Source organism: Alosa pseudoharengus, unplaced genomic scaffold, assembly GCF_046254945.1.
Source record: "Alosa pseudoharengus isolate Yale_2024_CS ecotype anadromous, Long Island Sound unplaced genomic scaffold, YU_APseudo_1.1 YU_APseudo_1.1_scf_7, whole genome shotgun sequence".
Classification (NCBI taxonomy): domain Eukaryota; kingdom Metazoa; phylum Chordata; class Actinopteri; order Clupeiformes; family Clupeidae; genus Alosa; species Alosa pseudoharengus.
Genome location: NW_027468859.1, coordinates 31,046,411 through 31,062,476, shown reverse-complemented (window position 1 = coordinate 31,062,476; position 16,066 = coordinate 31,046,411). Strand labels below are relative to the sequence as shown.

The 16,066-nt window shown below is 38.2% G+C and overlaps 1 protein-coding gene across 1 annotated transcript; it reads right to left on the bottom strand.

Annotated features, from left to right (window-relative positions):
- Positions 1 to 1,923: 1,923 nt before the first annotated feature.
- Positions 1,924 to 14,645, bottom strand: LOC143109565 (uncharacterized). Its single transcript, XM_076272332.1, has 6 exons — positions 14,490 to 14,645; positions 3,524 to 3,853; positions 3,065 to 3,355; positions 2,850 to 2,885; positions 2,307 to 2,391; positions 1,924 to 2,194 (listed from the first exon to the last, which is right to left on the bottom strand). Exons 1-6 carry the CDS (start codon positions 14,548 to 14,550, stop codon positions 2,188 to 2,190), a joined length of 810 nt encoding a protein of 269 aa, XP_076128447.1. The 5' UTR covers positions 14,551 to 14,645; the 3' UTR covers positions 1,924 to 2,187.
- Positions 14,646 to 16,066: the final 1,421 nt, after the last annotated feature.

The window sequence follows — 16,066 nt, the reverse complement described above, 5'->3', positions numbered from 1 at the left end:
GTAAAACCTCTCAGTACGTCTGTCTCCTTTGCATTCATGCTTTATACTGTGCGATTTTAAGAAACATGTTGTGTCTTTATTTAGTGGAACGCTTGTTTATGAGTCAGTTTCACGCCTCCATGTCCGAGATACGAGCGGTGGTCAGTGAGGTTCAAAGGCCCTCACGAAAAGGATATGACATCACAGGGCCGCTTTATAATTGTCATACAGTATCTACTAACCAGGATATGTGACCAAGTCTTAAAACAACCAACATACGGTCAGAACAGGCCTCTCTGTGTATGTCTGACCATTTTAAAGTTCACAAAAAAGTGATGATTCCAGTTATTGATGCAACACTGATACGGCCACACAACATATTACAGTAAACATAGAAAGCTATCTCATTCATAAGTACATGAAAGGAGTCATATGTATGTGCTTTAACATTGTTATCATATGTAGCATGGAAATGAACATATATATATATATATGAACAATGCTACAGACTTTTAAATGCACGCACACACAACACACTCTAATTGACGATGGTGAATAGTAACTCTGGATTTAATTTAGCAGTGTGTTTTATAGCCTGTCTAGATGCAAATGTTTGACATTTTTAAAACAATTATGAGCAACTGCGTGTTATACTCACAGAAGATTCTCCTACAACCTCCCCGAAAACACACACTCTGCAAAATGGTGTGAAAGCCTCTAACTGCAACTGCAAATGCAACCGCAAATGCAACACCCATAGGCACTGGACATCTGAAGGGGAGAGGAGGGAGGAGGTTGGACCAACATGTGGCCAGTGGGGTTGGTGACGTCTTTCTCTACAATACTTGGTCAGTTTCTAATGAACACATTTTTTCACATTTCTAAAGTTCTATTTTAGAAATAGCCTGGATGCACATTTAGAGGTGATGTAATAGCGAAAATGTAATAGTGACTTCTCCAGTGCTAAAGGTCCTACACATTGCACATACTACCAGTGTGGTTGGAATGAGAACTGTATTAAACTCCATAACTCCATACTCACATTATCAATAGATTTGAGTAGCACCCTGCCATGCAAAGCCACTGTTAGGAATACGCCACATTGAAGAAAATACAGTGAAATTTTGTTCAGTATATACCTCACCCCAAAACACCTGTGATGTTTGAGTAGATCAGCATTAGTCATTAGTGCTACAGGACAGATAGGAGATTTGTTTACAGTGGAGAAGTGGACAGTATGTTAAGCACCCTCAGTCTGAAGAGTCGTAAAATGTCATAACACACTTCTTACACATGAAATACACATGTTGCATTAACTAGCATTCTTAGAACAAAAGAAGTGTTATACAAATATATAAAATATTTTGGTGGTCGTCATGATCCAATGATGCGCAGAATTACCACAAACTTTGGAGAATTAGATATTATAAAATATCTTAAATGATTTACATTTGGCATGCCTTCATACTCTGTAAAATACTGGCTCAAAATGTCATTTTAATTACTTATATCATCTATTAAAATATAGCTTCTCATATCAAATCCACTTCCTGCTCTTGACGCTTCTATGGTCATGGTCCCCATATAAAAAACAGTTCTCATTCCTGACGCTTCATGGTCCAACACGTGACGCGCATCACAACCTTCTGTGCACGATTACATAAAGAGGCTTTAAGGAGCCATAGGCCACAATTATGGTTTATGGACCATTAACATGTGTTTTTTATTTTACAAATAACAAATATTTGCTCATCTAAAACCAAATCAGCGGGGTTTTTACTGTACTAAAGTCTTCCCTTGGGAACACACACAACCTCATAGGTTTACAATGTTTGACATTGAGCAGGACAGTGCATGCGTGTTAGAAGAATATGTGAGAGAGAAATAATATAGTTTATTATGAAATGGCTTTATTTCAAAATGGTTTAAAACACAGTGAAACACAATGCCTAATTGTTTACATGCATTGTATTCATTAGAGATCACGCTGATCTATACAAAAAGGACATCAAATTAGAAAGAGAGTTGAAAAGAGAGTTGAAGATTAAACTGAAAGAAACATGTCTATGGGCATGGTGACCTACAGCACATGAAAGATGTGATATGCAGCACATTTCTCACTGCACATTAAACCCAGTGCCATACAGAAGGACTATTTCTGTGGAACAACAGAATATGCATTGTTCACTCACTAAGGTGTGCTCTCCCTCAGCATCTGAAATAAACAAGATTAAAATGTTAGAGCCTGAGAGACACTACAGTATTCACAGTGGTCACTACAGTGGTAGCAGTGGTTTACAGCTGGCTATTGCCGGTGAAACACTCACTTTCTCTTGTGTATCAGCACAATTATAATCAGTGCTGCAGCCAACAGACTAACAAAGACACCAGCTCTAGTTATCAGCAGAACACCTGGACAGAAAAGCAGATGTGGGTTTAACACCTGTAGGACAAAGCAGTGATGATACCACACACATGTTTACTTTACTGAACCTTCTGTCTGAAGACAGATACAACACAATTAGCAATTCACAGAGGTCTATTTTGTTATAAGGCACCAGTCAGCATCCAGTTAGCCCACCATTTTATTTGTGACATACCATTATAGAAAATACCATACGTAGTGGAATGCTTAGTGCTTAATCGCCTGATTCGACTGGCGACTAATCGTATGATATGCATAATGCATATAGGATAAAAATAGCAATATAATATTTACACATTTACACAATGTTAATGAAGATGCCTTTGCATTGTAAGTATGTAAACGCAATAAAGATGTGCAGATGCAAATAACACAGTCCTAATTAGGCCTATGTGTATAGCACATGATAACTGTAGTGTAGTGTTAGCTGTAAGGCACGTCTTACCTGAGTTTGTGGAAGCAGTAGGCCTAGTGACTGTGTCTGGATTTGGGGACAAATAACAACACAAACACATGTTTTGCTAAGGGATCACCTTACCAATCAGGTTCAGTTCACCACATGCTAACTAGGCTACCAGTAGTCAATGTCAAGTTCATAGAGTACAGGATGCATTATTATTTTCTGTTGGAAAAAGCGTGTGTTACAGTAACATCTCTAACCTTTAACTCTGATGGTGTAGATTGCAGTAGTCTGAACCTTCCCTCCTGCAGTCAGCTGGCATCTCCATGTCCTCTGTGTGGAAGTGGTGTTATTAACTCTGAGCTCCACCGTCAGTGTGGTGGAACACATAGATGTGGTTCTGATCTGGCGGTTAATGGTCTTATCCACCCAGCTGAGACAGACTCCCTTATCTATCACAGATCCGGTACAGTTGTCGCGTGTGTGCAGGAGGCAGTGGAGAGTCACATTACTCCCCATCTCCATCTCAGTCTCTCTGGAGGAAGCAGAGACTGCAGGAGGAAATGACATCATCAGATCAGCAACAACCTACATTTAATAATATCAGCTTAAAGGAGCTTTGGTAATGTTTGATTTAGGTTGGTGAAAATGAAATCTTCATAATCTTTCCATAGATATTGCAACCTGTGCCTGTGTCTATATATTGACAAGAAACCTACCATGGAGAACAGTGAGATAAACTGGAGCATCATCTTTAGATTGAATTCCACCCTGTTCAGGGAACTGCTGACAGGTGTAGAGTCCTGCGTCCTCAGTGGTGACATTGGTAATGTGGAGAGAACAGTTCTGGAACAGACTCAGTCTCGCAGCTCTGTTCTTGGCGTTTTCAGGTTTTATCTGCCCATGTCCAAACAATTCTACACTATCTCTAGTACTGCTATAAAGCCATGTAGTAGAGGAGCAGTTTGGATAAAGCACATTAGCACAGGGTAGAGTAGCTGTCCCACCTGCACTGGAGAACTCAGTGGGGCTGTTTCCTCCTTGAGCACCTAAAGAATAGACAGACAGAGTTGACACTGATAAAGTAGTCATAGATATTCTGTCTGATCTCATTTCTGTGCTTTAGGGACACAGGCCTGAGAAACCTACACTTTCAGTAACATGCTTTTCATTAAATACTGTGTGATTCAATAACACAACACACCATCACTCTTTCTCTCTCTCCCCACATAGCACACTGGTGAATTCTGACAATGATGCCACATTTTAAAACTACTCCACTCACGTCTTTTTTCTGCCATTTTCAAAATGACATTTAATGATCCATGTTCATTCAGAAATGAAACGTCAGTAGGCCTAACTCTGAAAATATGTATTTAAAACAAGTAGGCCTAGGTTATCGTCAGTAATGGCTGTGTCAAGCATTCGTTCCTAAGCAACCAATAGCTTCTATACATTTTGCTGAACAGCTGACAGCAGCGGAACAAATGCTTAACCTTTTGGATAAAAAAAAAAACAGGAACCTTACTAAAACTAATGACATGACTCTTATATTTTCTCTTGGCCCAGTTGTGGCCCACACACAGTAAAATGACTTATTGAGTGTTGGCTGAGTGTCGGCTGGGTCCCCGGGCCTGTACTGGCCCACACTAAAACTGATCTGACTGAGTGTTGGCTGAATGTCGGCTTAGTCCCCGGGCCTGTACTGGCCCACACACTATAAAACTGATCTGACTGAGTGTTGGCTGAATGTCGGCTTAGTCCCCGGGCCTGTACTGGCCCACACACTATAAAACTGATCTGACTGAGTGTTGGCTGAATGTCGGCTGGGTCCCCGGGCCACATGTGGCCCATTAACTACCAAAAGTACTTGAAAATAAACAGTAATCCAGAACTAGTAATTAAAAGCACAAGCTACTTTTATTAACAAGTTTAACAAACACAACCTTGCAAATAAAACAAACATTTTAAAATTATACAAGCTTTTACATATATATACACTTTAGAAATGACACCAGTTAAAATATACAAGCTACTTTTATCTACAAAAATCTACATCTTTCATTAAAAATAAACATTTTAAAATTATATAATGATTCAAAGAAATAAATTATTCTAAATTAACATAGTTAAACATTTACAGAAATATTCTGTCTCTCTCCCTCACTCACATACACACACTTTTCTCTAAAAGAGTTATTCCATTATCAGTAGTTGTGGGTTGTGAGTTAAGTGTAGTGTTAGTGCTTTAAATTCTGTATTTTTGTACCATGTACCATGACCTACTCAGCTACAGACACGCACACGCGCACACACACACACACACACACACACACACTGACTCTCAAAGTATTTTTCAACAGCAGCAACCTTTGCCACCTGCCTTCTTTCTGTTGCCGCTTCATTGTTGCCTCCACTTGTTTCAGCAGCACTAGCAGTCGGGGGGTGTCTCCAAACTGCATTAAGGTATAAAAGAACATATATTACAAGATCATTATGAGGTCTAAAGCAAGATTTCAACATGTCATTTGTCAGAGAAGTTCTATTTGTCCACTCAAATATACTTACTGATAGCCACCTCAGCTCTCTCAGTTGGGGGTTGGTCAAATAGTTCTTTCCATCCATCCTTCTCAATTTGAGATGCATGGACAGCATGTCATCTTATCAGGGGAGCCATGTACTTGGGCGGAGGCAACAAGTTTTTGCCCCTCGCCCTCGTCGATTAATTCCGTATAACAGGACACCTCGGCGGTCGTTATCCCTTACGTAATTTATGGTAACGTTAACTTACCAGCACAACTTGACTTGGCTTACCTTATACCAAATCGGGCAATCCAGCGTTGAAGAGTTTTCAGCGATACGCCAACGTCACTTGCTATTTGCTTCCTAGGCACCCCGATGACTATCTGGCGCCTTATCTCTGCCTTGATGTTAGGCAAATGCTGGAGCAAAGCAACTTCAGCCCGATCTAGATGTGTCCGGAAATTATCTTCTAAGTTCGCTTCTCGTAGCTCATTTCGGATTCCAACCAGCCTGTTTAATGCTAGGCCTACGCCATACTCCACCGAAGCGCCATCTAGGTCATCGGCCAGTGAAAGTACGGCATTACGTAAGATGTCCATAGCTCCTTTATAATAAAACTCCTACTAACTAATATAAAGAAAATAGCTCTAGGCCTACTCGCATATAACGTTACCAACTGTCTCCGTTGAGTTTAGAAGGCGCTCGTGAGTCAACTAGCAGGGAGTTGTTACTTGGTTCAAAGCAAAGATTCTAGAGCGCTACGCGCAAGATGGATTACTGGCTGGAAAATACGTTGGATATGTTGAAGTACGTTCTATGACTCTACGGGCGCCGGCAGCAATGTTTTAGCTACTGTCCTTAACCCTGACACCCCAGAGAAACCCCTCTGTAAAAAAACGAAACGTAATTCGTCAGAACATGCTGATAAGGACAGCGACAGAAATAAGGACGTGCTGTTAGCTATTCGCGAGTTGTCTGCCAAACATGATGCCACATTTAGTAAGATTTCAGCTATTGAAAAGACCACACAAGTTACCTCTAAAGAAATTGAGAATTTATCGGCAACTGTTAAGCAGCTTGTGTTGGATGTGGGTGAAAATAGAAAGGAGCTAAACCACATGCAAAACGAATTATTGACTTTGAAAGAGGAAAATAAGTTGCTGAAACAAGCCGTGGAAGAGAGTCGACGTTACAGCTGGAAATCTCTACTGAAACTGCACGGTCTGAAAGAATATGATGGAGAGAACGTAAGGGAAGAAGTCATTAAAGCTCTTGCTCAAGTGGCGCCGAACATCCGTGACAGTCTACATATGGGAGTGGACATCGCTCATCGATTAGGACCGAAGGAATCGGGGAAAAACAGATCCGTCATCATCCTCTTTGCAGTGCGGCGCGTCAGAGATGCAGTTTGGCAAGCAGCCAGAAATTGCAAGTTCCTTCAGGAGAATAATCTACGCATCACAGAGCCATTGTCACCAGAGGACAGGGCAGCAAGGAACAAACTTTGGCCCTTGCTGAAGAAGGCTAGAGAGGGGGGTAAGAAGGCCTCCTTCAGGGCCTCATTTGCCCTAATCGACGGAAAGAAATTCCTTTTCTCTGATGTCAAATAAAGTTCAAGGTAAACATTTTGGTGGTCTAGCTAGGTCAACTATTAAGATATCAACCAACTTCCACCTATCCATGTTACATTCGTATAGCCCTGAAAGTTCAAAGAAACTAGGGTAATTGTTTTCCATGGTTTAAGTAATCTTAGGCTACTTTTGTTTTAACAGATTGTCTTTTTTCTGCTCAGTGATTTTCCTTGTTAATTCCATTTGCAGTGTCCCAGCTGTTTTTTTTTTTTTTTTTGTTTGTTTGTTTTTTTTGCTGTATATTTAATTATTTAAAAAAAAAAAAAAAAAAAAAAAAAAAAGTACTAGGCCTAACCCAAATCTGAATAACTTTTCCTATGTTCCTACTAGTACATAATAGGCTATACTGGGATTTAACCTAATCTTTTCTGTTAAGGATTTATATGATACTGAGTAGGCTATTGAACTTACAGTGTTTATAGTAAATTGCAGTTGTTATCCACCTCTCCTTTAGGTGAGTTTCCAAGTTCAGGTTTAAGTGTTAACTTTGTCTTTATGGTATATGTTCTTAAGTCTTTGTCTGTCTTGTCTTTCAATGTAAGAGGTATAAGGGATATGGTAAAGAGAAAAGCCTTATTTTTGTTTTGTAAGAGAAGTGAAGCAGATTTAATTTTTTTTCAAGAGACACACTCGATTGAAACAGACACTAAGTTTTGGAAAGTTCAGTGGGGAAATACTGTGTACTATAATCATGGAAGTAGTAACTCAGCAGGGGTAGCTATTTTTTTACACAAATTTAAAGGGGAGGTACTGGAGGTATCCAAATCCTCTGAAGGGAGATGGCTTATGATGGTTATAAAGCAAGAGGATTTTACTTTTATTTTATGCAACATCTACGGTCACAACTCTCATGCCTGTAACAAAGCCTTGTTTGCTGAAATATCAGACAAAGTAAGATCTCTGTCTGATAAGTATATTAACTCTTATGTTATTTTGGGTGGAGACTTTAATGAATGTGGTGATGCTAGTATAGATAGATTTCCCCCAAAAGTAAGTCAAGGTTTAATTGCCAATAATTTAATTATGTCTTTATGCTCTGATCTTTCGTTGATTGATACCTGGCGGTTTTTCAACCCAGATTTAATTGACTTCACTTGGTCTAACAAAAAATTAACTCTTAAATCTAGGATTGATTTGTTTTTAGTTTCTAGTAGCGCTCTTAATTTAATTCTAGATGTTTCTCACTCAGTTGCACCTATGTCTGACCACAAACAGATATTCCTTAAACTAGGTGATCGACAGAAAACCTCTTCACTACGTGGTTATTGGAAGATAAACAATGCTTTACTAAAGGATGAGGACTTTAATAATAGTATTAAGAATCTCATAGTAGAACTGTTTTCTGATCCTGATAAGGAAGGCACAAAAAAGTGGGAATTCTTTAAATATAAGACAAGGAGTATTGCTATTGATAGATGTAAAAAAATTAAGGCCAAGAAATATCAGTATGAGACCAAATTAGTTGAAAGACTCAATGAGTTACTGACAAGAAATAATATTACTGAAGAGGAAAAAGTAGAAATAAAAGACATTAGTTTAAAACTTGATGGGCTGTACTCAGATTTAGCTAAAGGTGCCTTCATCAGATCAAGAGCAAAGTGGTTAGAAGAAGGTGAAAGGAATTCCGGCTACTTTTTTGCATTAGAGAAAAGGAATGGTCAGAGGAAGGCTTTAACTTCCCTCAACATTGATGGAAATAAATGTAATGATCCTATGGTGATTTCTAAATTTGTCACTAGGTTCTATAGTGAACTTTATTCTTCCAGATTTGATGCCAGTAGATGCGTTACGTTTATGGATAAAGTAAGGAAATATGTTCCAATTATAGATGATAATTACAAATTAATCTGTGATTCCAAAATTACTTTTGATGAAGTTAGAAAAGCTCTACACTCTATGAAAAAAGGCAAGGCCCCTGGCATAGATGGCCTCTCAGTTGAATTTTATATTCATTTTTGGGAACACATAAAAGTTCCTTTGCTTGACATGTACAACGAATGCATAAAACGTAAGGAAATGTCTACAACTATGAAACAGGGGATCATTTCCCTTATTCCTAAATCAGGCAAAGACACACTTTTAATTGATAATTGGCGCCCAATTTCGCTTCTGACCATTGATTACAAGATATTGGCTTTGGTTTATGCCAACAGACTGAAATCTGGTCTTGATGGTATAATCTCAGAGACACAGTCGGGCTTTATTAAGAACCGACACATTACAAACAATATCAGACTGGTGCTTGATCTCTTAGATTATGCTGATGCGATTCGATCCCCAGCTTTCATTTTTTTTCTAGACTTCTATAAAGCCTTTGACACCATTGAGCATTCATTTCTACTGCAAACCCTTAAATTATTTGGATTTGGTGACTCATTTATTAGTATAATTGAGATGTTTTATAAAGGAATAAACAGTTCAGTTATCATTAACCGTGATACATCTACAAGATTCAATATTCAGCGAGGTGTCAGACAAGGTTGCCCGATATCTCCCTTCCTCTTTTTGCTGGTTACTGAACTACTATCTCTATTTATTGTTCATGACCTTGAGCTAAAGGGCATAACAATTTTTGAAAGAGTTATTAAGATTGCTCAGCTGGCGGATGATACAACTTTATTTTTGCATGATAAGTCTCAATTATTGTATGCTTTATCTTTAGTTGAGCAATTCTCTGAGGCTTCTGGTCTGAGATTAAATATTTCTAAATGTGAACTTTTGGCTATACATGAGTGTGGAGATAGCTTTATACACAATATTCCAATAAAAAATACAGTTAAGTATCTTGGTATTCAAATAGTTAAAGAAATAAAGGATAGGCAATCTTTAAACTTTTCAGGGAAAATCATTAAAGCCAAGAATATTCTTAATTCTTGGCTGCAAAGAGATTTGAGCATGCTGGGCAGAGTTCTCCTAGCAAAAGCGGATGGTTTGTCTCATTTTGTATACCCCTCCATTCCGCTATTTATCACTGACAAAAATATAAAAGAGATAAACAAAATCTTTTTGGATTTCATTTGGAAAAATAAACCACATAAACTTAAAAAAGAGGTATTATCTAGTTCTAAAGCCCAGGGTGGGTTAGATTTCCTGGATTTCTCTAATACAGTTAATTCATTTAAAGTAGGATGGATCAGAAGATGTCTCATACAAACAAATTCTATATGGTTTTTTATCCCTAACTATATATTTAACCAGGTTGGGGGCCTCTCTTTTATTCTAAAGTGCAATTATTCACCTACAAAATTATCCGTTTCTTTATCAAAGTTTCATCAGCAGTGCCTTCTTGCTTGGAGATTATGTTTTGTTCACAATTTTTCTCCTCACAAAATGCTGCTTTGGAATAATGAGCAAATTACTATCAGGAACAAATCTCTGTTTTTCCCCAGATGGGTTGATAATGGCATACAAAATGTTATATCGCTGTTTGATAGTTCTGGCAACATCTTGTCATATGAGCAATTTTTATCAATCCACTGCCTTCCAGTCCCTTTTAGGGAGTTCAACTCATTGATTAGGGCTATCCCCACAGGGCTGACCCAACTTATTAGAAACCATTTATCCTACCAGGGTACTCAGAATGTACTGCAATATAGCCTTTGTTTGGGTGGAATCGATCTGGTTGATAGGAAATGTGACAATAAACATATACGCCGAATTTTTCAAACAAAAAAAATAATCACTCCCAGGGGGAAATTTTATTGGAGCTCTTTTGTTCAGGAAATTGTGTGGAAAAAAGCTTGGCTTTTGCCTAACAAATATTGTGTTACAAACAAAGTTAAAGAAGTTCATTTTAAAATCCTCCACAAAATATATCCTGTGAATATGGCTATCTCCAAATATGCAGATGTACAAAGTGAGTGTTCCTTTTGTGGTGATGTTGATGAAACTTTAGTTCATCTATTCTTTGAATGTAAAAAAACTGAATTATTTCTTATTGAGCTCAATAAGTACATTTTTGATCGTTTAGATATAACTTACTCCCTTAGTATGAAAGATATTTTTTTCTATTATGAAAACCATGAAAAGAAATCCCTTGAATATGTAGTAAATTTCTTTATTTTGCAAGCAAAATTTTTCATTCACAAGCAAAAATGGCAAAAATCGCAGCCTTCTTTCCCTTTATTTTCTTTAGAAATGGATACGCTTGTCAATACCTTACAGGTAGTTAGAAACAACTCAAAAAATGATAGGCTGTTGTGTCTTATTAACACAGCACTTAACAGATAATCTGTCTTCTCTTTACATAATTGATCTTTTCTGTACTTATTGTTTGTGTATGTGTGTTTTTATTTATTTATTTTATTATTATTATTATTGTATTATTATTACTGTCCTTTTTGTACTGTCTAATGTATATGTATTGTGTCGAATTGTTCAATAAAGCAATTTAAAAAAAAAAAAAAAAAGAATGTTAACAGAAAAAAAAAAAAAAAAAAAAAAAAAAAAAAAAAAAGACTCTACGGGCGCCATTTTAATAAGCTCAGGTGTCGTCACAGACGCTGGCTACCGTGGGAATCCTATGGCGCTGATCCTAAAATGTTATCAATATTTGTTATTTAAAGCTGTATGTTGAAATTACGAGAAACCCAATAGACCACACCATGTCTAGACCAGTTAAATATATTGTATAAAGACAATGTCGAATTATTTCAGAGGGTAAATTAGGCTAGGGCACTGACATCTGTCCATCATCCACCAAAACTAAACTTAGGCTATACTTGTTCAATAGGCCTATGTTTGGGATATAGCGTCGTTAATGTAATGTCGTTACTTTATTGGGAAACGAAGTAGGCCTAGTCTAAAGGTAAATTTAAATTTCATTAATTCGTTACAGTTACTGAATAACTGTAACGTCCATTCCTGCATTTGGCTACTCACAATATCTGTATAGCCTATTAACTTATTGTCTCCATGATTGCTTATTTAAAATATGGATTAGCCTTGATAGCCTAGGCTACTATTTCATAGAGATGTGCACTGTGTAGGCTACAGCACACATTCTCTCTTCGCGCCTCTCTCCCTCAAACGGGTTCAACCTGCATCTCCCCTAAGCAAATCAAAACGGTGGCTTGTGCAATAACTGTTCATGCAGACTTCAACTGGCGCGGTAGCCTACACAACTTTGCAAAGTCAACTTGATTGTATCTATTTTGAACAAAGTTAGTATTATAGCCTATTTATCACAACGTTGTCTGTCGTGTTGTCAATCGCAAACGCAAATTTATTCAAACGGCTAAGGAATTAACTGTAGCTTAATTTGTGGAGGTCGAAGAGAAAGCATCTGTTTGACATATAGGCCTACGCGTAGCCACGGACGGGCCTAGGCCCGTCTACTTGTCAGTCTTGCCCGTCCGATTAGAGGGCCGTCCTTCGTTTACGCTCACCATCTAATTAAAAAGACGCGCAACAGCCACAGCTCCGCTTAATTGTCAGGTGTGATGAAATGCGTTCATATTCCACTTCTTATGTCATAAACGTTAGATGCCTATGGAAAGGTTTTGTGGTCAGTGTTGCTTCAATTTGTGTTTTAATGTATGCGACGCACCGATGCTGGGTTCATCAGTTTTGCGCAAGTTTAAAACGTTTAGCCGACTGCCTAATTTGTCATTTTCGTTCTATAAGTTCCATTTTTCATGTCATGAATGTAACATGTCTATGATAAGGCTTTGCAGTTGTACAATATGGTCAACCTATTGTCTCAATTGTGATTCATGTGACGTGCGCACCGATGCTGGGTTCATGCACTTGGTCAGCCTAGAACAGGAAAATTTTGGAGAGGGAATGAGAGAATGAACGCACGCAAGAAACACTTTTTAATTAGGCCTAAACGTAGGCCTAATTTACAAAGACATCGTAAAACACTGAAAGTTAATATTTACACCACGGGTCTCACGTCGCTAAGCTCAGTTGCGTGCTGCCCTCTTTTGAGCTTGCCAGAGGCTTAAGATGCACAATTGCGCAGCCTATAATACAAAGTAAATAGGCCTAAAGCTTAATTAAATAAAGGCATGTGCTTACGCGGCCTATAAGTAAAGAAAATACCCTTGCCATAATTTGAGGGTTTACAGTAGGCCTAAATAATAGGACTACAGCTATTTTATAAATCAAGCAAATTGTTTTCAATATTGCACAAATTAAGTTCAACGGTTACATTTATCTGGACGTGTTTTAAGTTGGCTGCAGCCTGTAAATAGGCTAATGATTTTTGAAAACGAACTTCTGTGGTCATATACATTTTACAGGCAAGCAGGACAATTTAGGAGTTTTTGACTGCATGGAAACGATAGTGTCAAGCACGGTTGTGTTTAGCCTAGGCCTACCATTTGCATTTATTTAAGTTATGAACATCAGACGCTTGAGTAAAATCTCGACCTTATTAGTGATTGATAGCCTATCTTATGCGCTGTGTTTAAGCAGGCCGTGAACAAAGGGTTAACTTATAGCCTACAGGTAGAAAAAAAAAAAAATGGTGATAATATAACGTTAACTAAGTTAGTTTGCCTGCTAGCTAGCTTATCAGTAGGCTATACAGTCTCTCAATGGGAATGTATGTGATCTATTTACCAGTGCAATAGCTACTTCTGTCTGAATAATAGGCTATTTACCTCTCCTTATTCAGTGTAATCTTGGAAAAAGATCAATCGGGCCTTTCACACTGTCAGTTCTTGCAGTTCATTACCGAGAAAGAAAAAAAAAAACCGCTGGCAAAGTTTAAAACAGCCGTTCAGGTGGGCTCATAGTATTGGAACTGTATATGAAATTTTGCGCTGAGCTTATTAAAATGGCGCCCTGTCAGGCTCAGAGCGTACTTCATGCCTATGACGTAACTGATCTATCTTGCTCCGCTCTAGAATCTTTGGTTCAAAGCTTGGTTCGTTACAATGTCTCATCAGCGTTCTTTTAAGGCATTCTTTGCCAAACGGATTTGGCAAATGATTTTGCAATTATATTTGCAAATCCCTTTTTACAATTAGAGTATTTATTGATCATTTAATAATTGATTTACAAAATACTTTTTGTAAATTATATTTTTTAATAGGCTACTGTTTATAATGGCAAATTAACCAACTTCATTTGCCATTTAAGTGACACCTGTGGTCCTCCATATAAATATCAGTAAAAGAAGCACATTGGCTTTCGCCACTCCCCCTCCCACACACCACTGTACTGTAAGCTACCAGTGAGGATAGAAGCAGGGCTTTGGCAAAGCTGGATCAGTGTAGGCTTCACGGGTAAAAACTTAACAAGCCTGACCTCAACAATAAAGTGAACTTTGCGGATTTTGCAACAACACGACAAGACACACAGGTATGCAGTGGCTCTTCAAAATGACGTAAAAAATGATGTGCAAGAAACGGACACTTCGAGCGCCTTCTAAACTACTGTATGTCCGTACTACTGCAGAACCATCACTGAGCAGTTACACTGATTATAGAGCAGTTAAGGGGGGGGGGGTTAGGCATAACGCAAAACTTCGCTGTTCTATAATCAGTGCAACCTACGGCCTCTTATTGCTTAAGTAACTCACCCATGTGGACCTGACTTGGGCAGATCAGCAACAGCATCAGAACACAGGGGATGGAAGCCATCTTCTTCTCCTTTATCCTCCCTTTTTCTCTCTTCTTCTCTTTTACTTTCCTCTCTTCTCCTTTCCTCTTTGTCTGAGTGCGTGTGTGTGGAGTGGGCCACTGAAGTAAAACCTCTCAGTACGTCTGTCTCCTTTGCATTCATGCTTTATACTGTGCGATTTTAAGAAACATGTTGTGTCTTTATTTAGTGGAACGCTTGTTTATGAGTCAGTTTCACGCCTCCATGTCCGAGATACGAGCGGTGGTCAGTGAGGTTCAAAGGCCCTCACGAAAAGGATATGACATCACAGGGCCGCTTTATAATTGTCATACAGTATCTACTAACCAGGATATGTGACCAAGTCTTAAAACAACCAACATACGGTCAGAACAGGCCTCTCTGTGTATGTCTGACCATTTTAAAGTTCACAAAAAAGTGATGATTCCAGTTATTGATGCAACACTGATACGGCCACACAACATATTACAGTAAACATAGAAAGCTATCTCATTCATAAGTACATGAAAGGAGTCATATGTATGTGCTTTAACATTGTTATCATATGTAGCATGGAAATGAACATATATATATATATATGAACAATGCTACAGACTTTTAAATGCACGCACACACAACACACTCTAATTGACGATGGTGAATAGTAACTCTGGATTTAATTTAGCAGTGTGTTTTATAGCCTGTCTAGATGCAAATGTTTGACATTTTTAAAACAATTATGAGCAACTGCGTGTTATACTCACAGAAGATTCTCCTACAACCTCCCCGAAAACACACACTCTGCAAAATGGTGTGAAAGCCTCTAACTGCAACTGCAAATGCAACCGCAAATGCAACACCCATAGGCACTGGACATCTGAAGGGGAGAGGAGGGAGGAGGTTGGACCAACATGTGGCCAGTGGGGTTGGTGACGTCTTTCTCTACAATACTTGGTCAGTTTCTAATGAACACATTTTTTCACATTTCTAAAGTTCTATTTTAGAAATAGCCTGGATGCACATTTAGAGGTGATGTAATAGCGAAAATGTAATAGTGACTTCTCCAGTGCTAAAGGTCCTACACATTGCACATACTACCAGTGTGGTTGGAATGAGAACTGTATTAAACTCCATAACTCCATACTCACATTATCAATAGATTTGAGTAGCACCCTGCCATGCAAAGCCACTGTTAGGAATACGCCACATTGAAGAAAATACAGTGAAATTTTGTTCAGTATATACCTCACCCCAAAACACCTGTGATGTTTGAGTAGATCAGCATTAGTCATTAGTGCTACAGGACAGATAGGAGATTTGTTTACAGTGGAGAAGTGGACAGTATGTTAAGCACCCTCAGTCTGAAGAGTCGTAAAATGTCATAACACACTTCTTACACATGAAATACACATGTTGCATTAACTAGCATTCTTAGAACAAAAGAAGTGTTATACAAATATATAAAATATTTTGGTGGTCGTCATGATCCAATGATGCGCAGAATTACCACAAACTTTGGAGAATTAGATATTATAAAAT

Bases quoted from the DNA above. Each gene is read 5' to 3' on its own strand.
- LOC143109565 (XM_076272332.1), bottom strand. From the start codon at position 14,550: ATGGCTTCCATCCCCTGTGTTCTGATGCTGTTGCTGATCTGCCCAAGT. The intron at 3,356-3,523 runs GTAGGTTTCTTG...TTCCTCCTGCAG, and splicing joins TTATCTCACTGTTCTCCATG to TCTCTGCTTCCTCCAGAGAG. The intron at 2,886-3,064 runs GTTAGAGATGTT...CCCCAAATCCAG, and splicing joins CTACACCATCAGAGTTAAAG to ACACAGTCACTAGGCCTACT.